This window comes from Schistocerca nitens, chromosome 1, assembly GCF_023898315.1.
Source record: "Schistocerca nitens isolate TAMUIC-IGC-003100 chromosome 1, iqSchNite1.1, whole genome shotgun sequence".
NCBI lineage: Eukaryota > Metazoa > Arthropoda > Insecta > Orthoptera > Acrididae > Schistocerca > Schistocerca nitens.
In genome coordinates this window covers 889,970,902-889,985,462 of record NC_064614.1, presented here as the reverse complement: position 1 = coordinate 889,985,462, position 14,561 = coordinate 889,970,902, and the positions used below count along the sequence as shown (strand labels likewise).

At 37.8% G+C, this 14,561-nt stretch overlaps 1 protein-coding gene across 1 annotated transcript in view; it reads left to right on the top strand.

Moving 5' to 3' along the window:
- The window catches only part of LOC126191752 (uncharacterized), a 102,380-nt gene that overhangs the window by 39,350 nt on the left and 48,469 nt on the right, over window positions 1-14,561 (top strand). The window contains exon 6 of the mRNA XM_049932549.1: window positions 3,274-3,382. Coding sequence (XP_049788506.1) covers window positions 3,274-3,382 — 109 coding nt within the window. The remainder of the gene's footprint in view (window positions 1-3,273; window positions 3,383-14,561) is intronic.

The window sequence follows — 14,561 nt, the reverse complement described above, 5'->3', positions numbered from 1 at the left end:
AGATGATACTTAGGTATCAGCCTGGCATTTCTGTAGTGGGCTGTAGGATACTGCCTAAAACACGTGTTCAGGCTGACTGCCTGGGCAGATTCAATTTTGGGCCAGTTCTCCTACCCATCCTGGAAGCAGCACTTTGACAAGTATGCCAATCTGGGATGATTTCTTTCCATTTTGGAACATTGTTCATATTTTTTTCTCTCTGTTTATGGTGCACAGTTTTTGTTTACATGTGATTTTCCACCACTCTTTAACAGGTGACATTACAATGATGTAAGTACTCTGCCACATCCAGCCATCTTTACACATCTTCACTTACTAAGTAGGGTGAAGTGTTATAAATGAAATGAGTTCACTGTGACCTCTCGAGGCCAGTTCCAGAAGTAATTTAAAGGTTGTTGGAAATCAACTTGGGACTGAGTGTAGAGATTTTTCTTGTACAGCCAATTTCAATATTATATTACATAAAATACACATACCATTTTGCAAGCACAACTATGAAATCCGTAAGCCATTATTATTTGTGGGTATTTCTTTTCCTTGTAACCATGTTTTTTAACCACTCTGTCTTCAGCCAGTTTTCAGCTCTGTGCATGTGTCAACAGGTTATTTAATCATTTGGTAACACAGCAGGGACAATGTGTTTATGTTATTTTTGTATGTGAAGTAACTTGTCTACGCATTTCTGATAATTTTATCTCTATTCATTTTTTACGTCATCGTTTAGCTGTGAGCAAGAAAAGTGTGTGTTTAATGTTAAACCTGCAACAAAAATACAAATTTAAGAAATCGTTTAGTTGACAGTAACAATGGACATGTTTATTGCACACTTTTTACTGAATAATTGTCTGTTGCCCATGTAAGAAAGAGTGATATTAAAGACCATGTGGAAACAGCTAAACAGAGGAGTACTATTACTGCTACTGCTTCACTAAACATAAGAGATTTTTTAAAGCCAAAGATGGGAATAACAGTGCTCTGGAAGGTGCTGCTAAGGATGCTATATTTTCACACCATACTGTTAGACACAAGAATAAAAGCTTTTGAAATGTGGTGGTACGGAAGAATGCTGAAGATTAGATGGGTAGATCACATAACTAATGAGGAAGTATTGAATAGAATTAGAGAGAAGAGAAATTTGTGGCACAACTTGACTAGAAGAAGGGATTGGTTGGTAGGACATGTTCTGAGGCATCAAGGGATCACCAATTTAGTATTGGAGGGCAGCGTGGAGGGTAAAAATCGTAGAGGGAGACCAAGAGATGAATACACTAAGCAGATTCAGAAGGATGTAGGTTGCAGTAGGTACTGGGAGGTGAAGAAGCTTGTACAGGATAGATTAGCATGGAGAGCTGCATCAAACCAGTCTCTGGACTAAAGACCACAACAACAACAATAACAACTGTTAGACACGATCTCAGTTTCAGCACATGAGACTGCACATCTGAAATGGTTAGAAATAATGTGATCCAAAATCTCCTAGAACTAATACGGAGTCAGTTAATGTTAACATTATTTCGCCATGCATGTTTAATAATGTATTGCGTTCTTTGGAAAAACATTAATTACATCACAATGAAGATGGAGTGCTCAAACATAAGTAAGTATAACTTGTTCCAATTGTTATCAATATAATAGAGGGAAACATTCCACGTGGGAAAAATATATCTAAAAACAAAGATGATGTGACTTACCGAACGAAAGTGCTGGCAGGTTGACAGACACACAAACAAACACAAACACACACACGAAATTCTAGCTTTCGCAACAAACAGTTGCTTCGTCAGGAAAGAGGGAAGGAGAGGGAAAGACGAAAGGAAGTGGGTTTTAAGGGAGAGGGTAAGGAGTCATTCCAATCCCGGGAGCGGAAAGACTTACCTTAGGGGGGAAAAAGGACGGGTATACACTAAGCACACACACACACACACACATATCCATCCACACATATACAGACACAGACACAAGCAGACATATGTCTGCTTGTGTCTGTATATGTGTGGTTGGATATGTGTGTGTGTGCGAGTGTATACCTGTCCTTTTTTCCCCCTAAGGTAAGTCTTTCCGCTCCCGGGATTGGAATGACTCCTTACCCTCTCCCTTAAACCCCACTTCCTTTCGCCTTTCCCTCTCCTTCCCTCTATCCTGACGAAGCAACTGTTTGTTGCGAAAGCTAGAATTTTGTGTGTGTGTTTGTGTTTGTTTGTGTGTGTATCGACCTGCCAGTGCTTTCGTTCGGTAAGTCACATCATCTTTGTTTTTAGATATATTGTTCCAATTGTTGTAAGATATTTCAATCTGGGATGGGGGAATTTAATTTAAACTTTTAAATTTTGGTGATGTGCCATATAAAACTGCACAAATTTTGTCACAGTATCTTTTGCAGTGTGAAAAAATGCAAACATGAAGAGAAAGTTGGTTTGCTATACTGCTAATAACAGTAACAAATTTAGTAGTGTGAAGTCAGGACCAGTAAAAAATACAACTGAATAAATAAAGTTTAGTGTTTCAGTAAATTGTTAAGATTTCCAAGTAATTTAAAAATTATGTCCTGGGTTGGCCTAAATATGGTGTGGTTACTATTGCAATTGTTTGATGGCTGTGCTACAACTACATTTAAAAACTGATCTGAAAATTTTTGAACTATGTGGAAAATTCAACCGAAGAAAAACAGTAGTTGCATAAAAAAGGGTAATTAATAGAACTTTGACTCAGCTGATGTACACCAAATGCAGCCTAAATGGAACTGCGGCAAAGAGGGTGTGTGTGGGGGGTGGTGGGGGGGGGTGAGGGGGGGGGTGGTCACAACTACCACACACCACATAAAGACAACCTGCTCAGGTGTCTATAAATCAGGTATCACTTGTTACATCATCATCAGTGATTGTGTTACATACAAGCTTTCAACAATTGTTCCATTCACTTATCTTCTGGATAGCTTGATTGTTGGTGACTTGGCATCCTTGGAACAGTTTTGACATCTAACTGATGATCATTGTGTACTTTATTCATTTTAGCAATTGGAACAAGCTGTCTGTTGTTAGATACCTGATGCAGCTATTTAATGTTGGTCAGCAATGTAAAGGCAATAAGTACCTGACTGCTTTAGATGTGATTTAAAAATTGTATCTTTATATTTCTTTAGACTTAGGAAAGCTTAGGAATTTCCACAAAAGAAGTTTATTTGAAAATTGTTGCTTACATTAATTTCTATTTCTTTATGAGGTACACAATAAGAATTGAGTAAATTGTACCTCACACTGTTTGAAATCTTTGTAGCTCGTGCTTCAGCCATTCATTCGCTACAACATCCAGGACCAAGCTACAATAATGTTTGCTGATATCAATGCCACATATCACAAATGCAGTGAAATTGGTGATATTACTGGTAAGTACAATACACAAATTTTATACTGACCTGATAATTAGGTCTGTCTAAGTTTCTACATCAGTCATTGAAGTTTGCTTCTCTACTGCAACAAGTACAGCCTCTGTGTGTACTTAATGATATTTTTACATTTAAAGTTCATTTAAATGAACCCAATGGTTTTGGTAGCTTTTATTGTGTGAGTTGTGCTACTTTCCAGACAACTGAAAAATTTTGCCGGCACTCATGCCCTTTCTTTTATAAATCCATTGTTGTCTGGGATCGGGTTCACACAGTGCCACCTAGAAAAAAAGGCCTCAACGCTCCATATATCACGTCATCTAGAGTCGTTATACTGCTGTGCGCTATGGTTTCAGCTGCTAGCCTATATTGAACTTAACGTTTATTAAATTCTTATCTAAAATAAAAAGGAAATTCTGTTACCTTAAATAATGAATATTTGTTCTCTTATTTTTACGATACATTGCCTTTTTTTGTAATATCATATTGAAACTTAATTTGAAGGTAAGTGAAATTTTGAATTATCTGTACAAAAACTGGCTTCAGGGAATCAAGGAAAGGTTAGGAAATTCAATAAGCAAGGAACTAATATTTTTATTTACATAATTATTTAATTATTTTTTGTGCTTGAAAATACAAAAACCTTCACAGAACCAAATTTTCAGTTAAGTTCTCTCTCTCCTGAGTGTTGCAATACTATTTGTATTTATAATCTCACTGACTCTTTTGGTATAATTATTCAAAAGAATATTGACCGCATATGTATATGCAGTAGCATATACATATGAAACAAAATATTACAACATCCTTACTAGGACAACACAGTCCACCTCTATTCATGCCTACATGAAATGGATCCAGAAAGTGATTTTAAAAGTGTAACCACTGATAACCGCCGGGTGCAAGATGCTAGCAAGGTCAATTTACAGTCTAACTTTGCTCAATATCTTACGCAAAAATTAACCCAAAGTGAACAATCTGCCACAAAGTGTATGAATAATCCGCCAACGAACATAATCTCTCAAGCACCAATATATGTGCAGGAAAAAAACGAAAGAAATTCCAGAACGTTACATAGCAAGAAAATCTCGGAAAAAATGAAAGTACTAATATTAAGTGACAGTCATGGAAGAGACTGTGCTCAAATACTGCAAGACAAACTAGGGCCCTCATACCAGGTAAAAAGCAAGTGATAAAAAATGCAGACTATTTGACAAGAAGCTTCGGTACACGTGATACTTTGATTGTAATAGGGGGTTCTAACGACAGACAAACCTCTCGATCTAATGTTGAAGCATGTGGTAGAACCATTGGAACCAATACTCGCCCTAAGTCACAAAATGAATATCATTATCCATCCTATACCCAGGAGATATGATGTTCAAAATTTAAATAGTAAAATTAATACTGCAAACCTCCACCTGATACAGGCTCTGAATTTAGCTAAACACGCATACAAAGAAAGAATTGCTGTGTACTTTGAAATAGAGAGACTAGCCAGAAATCACTTCACAACACATGGCTTACACCTAAACAAATGTGGCAAGGAGATTATCTGCAATAGACTGGCCTTCCTGACAACTATGGGGGACACTAAGAAACCAAAAGTCAGAAACCATAAACAGACGCTAATAAGCAATTGGATAAAGACAAACAAGATGGGAAATAAAAAGAGTAATAGTGGCCATACTGTGCAAACTACACTAGACAAATGGGTCACGAAGTCACAGAGACGAAACACAAACCCCCTGACCCCTCAAAAAGGTCAGGAACCTGAAAGGATCAATAATGTGATGCTGAACATTATCGAGACATCCCTCCAAAACGTCAATGTGATGCCTCAACAGTGTGAAGTGCATGTGTATACTTTTCAGGCCCACCTGGAAGATGAGATGGCTGCCAAGGACGACCAACAGAACCAGCACAACTGCTCAGAAGTCAACATACCTGGAATACAGCACAATTTAAACTAAAGGTCAGTGACACAGTAAATATGACTTCGATCCCCCTGAGTAAACCCCACTCAGACCTGAAAATCTATTATCACAATGTCCAATCCTTGAGCAACAAAACTGATGACTTAAGCATTTTGCTGACCAGTGAACTCTGTGATATCTCAGTAGTATGCCTAGCAGAGCACTGGCTCTGCACTGATGTGGTTAAGCTAATCTCACTACCCAACTTCAAATTGTGTGAACACTACTCCAGATCAAATGATGGACATGGTGGGGTTGCCATCTTCATCAAACAACACATTGAATATAGCCCACTTCCTACCCTAAAGGAAATAGGAACAGATAAGATCTTTGAATGTGCAGCCATAAAGCTTACAGATCTAAATCTAATTGTAGCTACAATCTACCGTCCCCCCTCCAGTAGTATTAATGATTTTCTGTTACAAATGGACTTGTTTCTATCCAAAATAAGTCAGAGGAAACAGGATGTGATTATATGTGGTGACTTTAATATAGACTTTCACACCCACAACAGAAACAGGGAAACATTGATTAACATTGCAAAAACTTATAATCTGCATTGCCTTGTAAATGAGCCCACTAGAATAACACCCACATCCAAGACAGCTCTAGATCAAATTTTTGCAAATAGAAATAAACTTAACCCAACTCTAGAAGTATACAATGCAGGATTCAGCGACCACCAAGCTGTCATTCTAAAGGTCGATGTTAGCAAAGATACCTCAAACCCAGTCCCACCTAAAACTTTACGAAGGTTTTTCACCCAAGAGAACTTGAACAAGCTAAATGTCCTCCTTAGTAAAGAAAAGTGGACAGAGATGTACACAGCCAATGATGTCAACATGAAATTCAACATATTTCTTGACAGAATGATCCACCACTTTGAAGAGGCCTTTCCGCAAAAACCAATAAGAATAAATAATAATAATAATAATAATAATAGAAACAAGAGTTGGATTACATCAGCTATAAAAATCTCTTGCAAACATAAAAGAATACTCCATGTGTTATGTAAACAAAGTAGTGACTCCCCCCAACTAACAGAATACTATAAAAACTACACATGTATCCTAAGAAGAGTGATAAGACAAGCAAAAAGGATGCAGAATGATGAGTACATTGACAAATCCAGCAATAAAGTAAAAGCAATGTGGAATATCATAAAAAGGGAAAGAGGGGAAATGAAAGCTTCACACACGAACATAGAAATCGAACTCCACAATGAATCTATATCTAATCCCGAAGTTGTGGTGAACTCATTCAACAATTTCTTTACAAGCATAGCTGGAAAACTGATCCAAAATAATCCTAACACAAATTACCAACCAGCAAACCAAAAATATCACACATTTGCAGGGTCAAATTTCATTACCAAAGTCACTGAAAATGATGTTGCAAAAGCCCTCAGAGAGTTAAAAAATTCATAATCAGCTGGAATTGATGGTATCCCAGCAGCTGTAATCAAAAATTGTGAACACACAATTGCTGAACCATTAACTCACCTCTGTGACTGTTCTTTCCAGGCAGGTATCTTCCCTGAAGCTCTGAAACTTTCTAAAGTAATTCCTGTCTTCAAGAAAGGTAATAATAAAGATATGAATAACTGCAGGCCTATCTCAATCTCATCCTGCTTTTCTAAAGTTTTTGAAAAAATAATGTCCAAAAAAATGATGGACTTCATTGAAAAAAAAAAAAAAAAAGATTTACTAAGTTTAGCTCAACATGGGTTCAGAAGCAACAGATCTACTGAAACTGCAGTATATGATTGCATAAATACGCTTTTAGAACTGTTAGATAGAAAACAACCCATAACAGGCATATTTCTGGATCTGTCAAAGGCTTTTGACACTGTTGACCACAAAATATTACTGGAAAAATTAGAACACTACGGTATCAGAGGAATTGCAAACAACTGGATTGCTACATTCCTAACCAATCGGATGCAGAGAGTGAGCATGAAATATACTAATAGACAAACAACTCAATAACCGAAATACTATCAAGTAATAAAACTGTAAAGCAAGGTGTTCCACAGGGCTCAGTATTGGGACCCCTACTTTTCCTCCTGTATATTAATGACTTGAACCTGAATGTTGATGCACACAAAACAATAATAATTGCTGATGACACAACTGTACTCCTCAAAGGGGAGAATACAGAGGCTGTGCAAAAAGCTGTGAACTTGCCTACTGATCAACTCAGCAACTGGGCAAAAATCAACAGATTAACTATCAACACGAAAAAGACAGCTTCCATGAACTTCCACACAACACAAAATGCAAATTCCTCTCAGCCATCTGGCACTATAAATAACCAGTCAATAGATACCGACACTGTTTTCAAAGTCCTAGGTCTGTGGGTTCAAGATAACCTGAAATGGAATACACATACAGGAAAGGTAAATGCCAGGATTTGTACTGGCTGTTATGCATTGAGTGTACTGAAAACATGTGCTAGCCTGAAAACATTAACCAGTGCATACTACATTTACACACAAGCCCACCTAAAATATGGTGTAATATTCTGGGGAAATGCTCCAACTGCTCTGAGCACATTCAGAATCCAGAAGAGAGCAATGAGGATTATTACTGGGAGCAAACCCAGAGACTCCTGCAAACCCATCTTCAGAAAGTTGGAAATCCTTACACTGCCTTGCCTCTACATGCTTGAGACTCTAAAATTCTTCAGAAAACACATAGTGCCAACTGATCCCAGAGTCGTAAAAAATAATGAAATACATGAACACAACACCCGGAAAAACGCAAACCTGCATGTTATACGTACAAACACTCAACTGTGTAAAAAGGGAGTTTTCCACATGGGCCTCCAACTGTTCAACAATCTTCCCACTAGTATTAAGTCCATCGAAGACAACATAAAATTTAGCAAAGCCGTGAAGTCATATTTGTTGTGTCACTGTTTTTACTCTGTAAATGAATACTTAGAACAGTAATCTTGCTGTTTGTGTTAAATTGAAAACATTTGTCAAATGTCTGCTTGTGTCTGTGTATGTGTGGTTGGATATGGGTGTGTGTGCGAGTGTATACCTGTCCTTTTTTCCTCCTAAGGTAAGTCTTTCCGCTCCCGGGATTGGAATGACTCCTTACCCTCTCCCTTAAAACCCACATCCTTTTGTCTTTCCCTCTCCTTCCCTCTTTCCTGATGAAGCAACCGTTGGTTGCGAAAGCTAGAATTTTGTGTGTGTGTTTGTGTTTGTTTGTGTGTCTATCGACCTGCCAGCGCTTTTGTTTGGTAAGTCTAATCATCTTTGTTTTTAGATATATTTTTCCCACGTGGAATGTTTCCCTCTATTATATAAATAAATAAATAGACTTTGGTCACCTTTTGTGTACTCATCATCTGCTGTAAGATACGTTTTACAATAATTACATTTATTTTTTTTTAATGATTCAATATGAGCAGCAGCCACTTATGTAATGATGTACAGGACACCCATCCTCATCTAACTCCTGTATGTCAGCATCATCTGCAATTAAATCAAACTCTTCGTTAAATGTCATTTGTGAAAGATCGTTTATATCTGACTCATTGGACAAAATGTTATTATTGGAAACTACAACATTTCTTTTTTTGTGATTTTTAATACTAATGAACATAATTTTGTACCTTCAAATCACTTTATGTAATTCGTCTTATTTCCATTATCCTCATTTTGCTTTTGTTGATGTTCATCTTACGAGTTTGATTGGAAAGTTTTAAGAATGGGCTTGTAATTGTACAGTGGTGGTACTTACAGGCTACTGTGATGCCTCTCCTTCAAAATAGTCCTCTTCTGACTGAACACATCGACTTCCTGGAATTTTTTTTCCTGAAGTGTGTTAAGGACTCTCTCCTTATTGGCAAGGATGTCTTCAATCAAGTCAAATCGCTTTCCTTTTAGTGAAAATTTCAGTTTAGGAAATGGGTATAAGTCCGCAGGGGCCAAATCGGGAATATGGCAGTTGTGGAAGCACAGGAATTTTGAATTTGGTCAAAAATTCAACAATGGAGAAGGCTCTATGAGCCGGAGCATTGTCATGGTGCAGCACCCAACTCCTGTTTCTCCACAATGCAGGTCTTTTCTTCCGCACCTTTTCACATAAATGCTCAAGGACACATTTGTAGTATTCCTTGTTAATTGTCTGTCATCCAGGGGTAAATTTGTGATGCACAATACTGGTCTTCACCTTCGACGACTTTTCCGTGCTTTTTTTGGTTGTGGTGAACTGGAGTCTTCCACTGTAAAGACTGCACTTTGGTTTCAGGATCATATCCATATTCCCATGATTCGTCACCTGTAATTACCCTATTTAACAAGTCTGGGTCATTTTTAGTCCGATTAATCAGATCTTGGCACACTTCAAGTGGGCATTGTCTTTGGTCACTTGACAACATGTTTCGAATGAATTCTGCGGACACTCGACGCATGTTCAGATCTTCAGTTAAAATTGGTTGAACTGCATAGAAACTAAATTAAGTCATCAGCCATCTTCCTAATTGTAAGGCTACCATCAGAGCGCACTAAGTCGCGAACTTTCACAACATTTTCATTCTTTTTTGAGGATCATCTTCAAATGATTCGCAGCCAGTTTTAACGCTGTTTAACCAGACAAAAACATTTGACTGGCTAAGACAATTACTCCAAAAGCTGTTTTTAATAGTTCGTAAGTCTCAGAAGCTGATTTCCTGGTTTTAAAACAAAATTTCACACAAACTCATTGCTCTTTTTTTACGTCCATTTTCACGCAGACAGAATCTGGCAACAAGCCCTAATAGACCCGCACTCAACCAGCTGCCACAATGAATTGAATAAAGGAAACACAGTTTCCTGTCAGAGGGCGTTCAAGGACAAGGCAATGACTCACTCCCCACCCTCCGTGTGCCTGCCCGCCAAACCAGTAAGCAGTAGCGGATCCATTCTTAAAACTTTCCAGTCACACCTCATATATCCTCCTTTGAAGACAGTATCCATTCCATTCAACTACTCTTCCAAGTCCTTTGCTATCTCTGATAGAATTACAATGTCATTGGCAAATCACAAAGTTTTTATTTCTTCTTCATGGATTTTGATTCCTACTCCAATTTTTCTTTTGTTTCCTTTACTGCTTGCTCATTATACAGATGAATAACATCTGGGATAGGATCAACTCTGTCTCACTCCCTTCTCAATCACTGCTTCCCTTTCATGCCCCTTGACTCTTATAACTGCCATCTAGTTTCTGTACAAATTGTAAATAGCCTTTCGCTCCCTGTGTCTTACACCTGCCACTTTCAGAATTTGAAAGATAGTATTTCAGTCAGCATTGTCAAAAGCTTTTTGTAAATCTACAAATACTAGAAATGTAGGTTTGCCTTTCCTAACCCTATCTTCTAAGATAAGTTGTAGGGTCAGTATTTCCTCACGTGTTCCAACATTTCTACGGAATCCAAACTGATCTTCCCTGATGTTGGCGTCTACCAGTTTTTCAATTTGTTTTTAAAGAATTCATGTTAGTCCTTTGCAACCATGACTTACTGAACTGATAGTTCAGTGATTTTCACACCTGTCAACACCTGCTTTCTTTGGGATTGGAATTATTATATTCTTCTTGAACTCTGAAGGTATTTTTCCTGTCTCATACACTTTGCCCACCAGGTGGTAGAGTTTTGTCGTGGCTGGCTCTCTCAAGGCTATCAGTAGTTCTAATGGAATGTTGTCTACTCCCGGGATCTTGTTTCGACTTAGGTCTTTCAGTGCTCTGTCAGATTCTTCACGTAGTGTCATATCCCCCGTTTCGTCTTCATCTAGGTCCTCTTCCATTTCCATAATATTGCCCTCAAGCACATCACCCTTGTATAGGCCCACTGTTTACTCCTTCCAACTTTCTGCTTTCCCTTCTTTGCTTAGGACTGGTTTTCCTTCTGTGTTCTCGATATTCATACAGGTGGTTCTCTTTTCTCCCAAGGTCTGTAGCCAGTATCTATCTTACCCATAATGCTTCTACATCCTTACGTTTGTCCCCTAGCCATCCCTGCTTAGCCATTTTGCACTTCCTGTCGATCTCATTTTTGAGACATTTATATTCCTTTTTGCCGGCTTCATTTACTGCATTTTTATATTTCTCATTTCATCAATTAAATTCAATATCTCTTCTGTTACCCAAGGATTTCTACTAGGATTTCCATACTTGAGCCTCTGCTGCCTTCACTATTTTGTCTCTCAAAGTTACCCATTTTTCTTCTATTGTATTTCTTTCCTCTGTTCTTGTCAGCCATTCCCTAATGCTCTCTTTCAAACTCTCTACAACATTTGGTTCTTTCAGTTTATCCGGGTCTCATCTCGATAAATTCCTACCTTTTTGTCAGTTTTAATGTACACTTCATAACCAATAAACTGTGGTCAGAGTCAACATCTGCCCCTGGAAATGTCTTACAATTTAAAACCTGGTTCCAAAATCTCTGTCTTACCAGTATGTAATCTATCTGAAACCTTCCAATATCTCCCGGCCTCTTCCACATATACAACCCTCTTTCATGATTCTTAAACCAAGTTCTACCTATGATTAAGTAGTTATGCTCTGTGCAAAATTCTACCAGGCGGCTTCCTCTTTCATTCCTTACCCTCGTCCATATTCACCAATACTTTTCCTTCACTTCCTTTTCCTACTATCGGATTCCAGTCCCTCATGATTATTAAATTTTCGTTTCCCTTAACTGTCTGAATAATTTCTTTTATCGAATCATACATTTCTTCAATATCATCATAATCTGCAGAGCTAGATGGCATATAAACTTGTACTACTGTGGTAGGTGTGGGCTTTGTGTCGGTCTTGGCTGCAATAATGCGTTTAATATGCTGTTCATAGTAGGATATCCGCATTCCTATTTTTTTAAAATTTTATTATTAAACCTACTCCAGCATTATAGTTGTATGGTTTTGCATTTATAACTCTGTATTCATCTGACCAGAAGGCTTGTTCCTCCTGCCATGGAAATAGACTAATCGCAATATCTAACTTTAACCTATCCATTTCCCTTTTTAAATTTAACCTGCCTGCCTGACAAAGGGATCTGACATTCCAGGCTCCAATCTGTAGAAGCCAGTTTTGTTTCTCATGATGACGATGTACTCCTGAGTAGTCGCTGTACGGAGATCCGAATGGGGGACTATTTCATCTCCAGAATATGTTACCAAAGTGGATGTCATCATTGGCTGTAGTTTCCCTTGGCTTTCAGCCATTCATAGTACCAGCAAAGCAAGGCCATTTTGGTTGATGTTACGAGGCCAGATCGGTCAATCATCCAGACATTTGTCCCTGCTACTACTGAAAAGGATGATGCTCTCTTGAGAAACCACAAGTTTGTCTGATGTCTTGACAAATATTCCTTCATTGTGGTTGCGCCTACAGTACGGCTCTCTGTATCGCTGAGGCCCGCAAGATTCCCCTGCAACGGCAAAGTCCATGGTTCATGGGTGGTCTGATGGATTACACATTTTAAAATAATGATGGCAGAAAATATAATTATCCTCCCGAGAAAAAAAATGCAAGGTGAGTTATTGAGCAATTTCTTCCTCTCGAATTTCCAAAATTTCTTGATCACTCAACATACATGACGTAATTGTAGCAGACTTACAGAAAACTGTAAAACATAAGTTTACACTCATGATACTACATCAGTGTGATCATATTGGCTCAATCATCCACAACAGCACCTGTTCCATTCGTCAATGTTTCTTTCAAAATAATTTTACAAATTGACAGCAAAAGGCAACACCAGTCAAGGGGCAGGTTGTAACATGTCTGTACATTGTCTTAATATGAAATGAGTCCAGTTTTCGAGCAGTAGGTGACTCGTATGTCGAGAAAATCAGAGCCCAACCTATACTTGGGTGTGGTCATTTTAACAAAAGTTGCAGCCTGAGCTATGCTTCAAGCTCTTGCTCTTTTTCTAGTAAGAGTGCACACATTCACGCTCACAACCGCAGACACCCAAACTTACATGCTCGCCACTACTCCCAACGTATACATTTTGGTGTCTCTGAGGTTGTATGTGGATGTGTGTACTTGTACTAGTAAAAGAGCAAGAGCTCGAAAGCTAGTGTTTTTTCTATTATGTTTTTCTGTGCACTATGTACCAGTCTTCTGTAGGTAAGTGGTTGCCTTTCCCTTGTTTTATGTATTTTTACAGTAATGAATTTCCATTTTCCCTCAAAATTGTGCAGTCGCAGAGTTCAGTTTTGCCTGTTCTGATTTGATTAATGTTTAAGTGGCAACATATTCAGGACAGGAAAGAACTCAATAATACCTAGAGATGTTATATAATTTTTTGATACAAAATAATATGAGCTAAGGTAAAATACCTACAGATGTTACGTAATTTCTGGTTGCAAAATAATGTGGAATAAGATAAGAATGAAAAGTGGGTCAAATGTGGTAAACAGATGCTTTTATTGACCACCTGTCTAGTGGCAGAACACTTCAGAAAAAAACTTGGGAAATATCATGGGTAAATTTCCTCCTCTTTCTGTTATAATAGAGAGAGAGAGATTTTTTTGTTTTTGAAAGCTGTAGAATGGGGCAGCAACAAGGATGGCATAGACAAGTTTCATGTGAAATTATTCTGGATGCATTGATACTGATTGCAACTTACAGATACAATAACTGAATATGTAAGTTGAAAGTGCTGTATACAAATTAAAATGTATATTTATATCAGGCCATTGATGGGCCTAAATAAATTGAGGCAAAACATGTCTAGCATAACAAATATTGCCTTTATTAAGTTGTATACAGACAGTCCTAATCTAAAAATCATTAATATAATATTAATGACAATTGATGATTGACAGACCTTCGACATTAAATGTGTTAATTGGAATTCATTAGGTAACAGAAAAAGGTAAAAGACACATTCTTGTAAAATTAATAACTATTTAACCAAGATGATAAATGCAATGGCTTTTATTTATTTATTTACACGTCAAGTTCCGTAGGACCAAATTGAGGAGCAAGTCTCGAACGTCATGGAATGTGTCAGTACATGAAATTACAAGATAAAAGTAATGTGTTGTTGTTTGGTCTTCAGTCCTGAGACTGGTTTGATGCAGCTCTCCATACTACTCTATCCTGTGCAAGCTTCTTCATCTCCCAGTACCTACTGTAACCTACATTCTTCTGAATCTGCTTAGTATATTCATCTCTTGGTCTCCCTCTATGATTTTT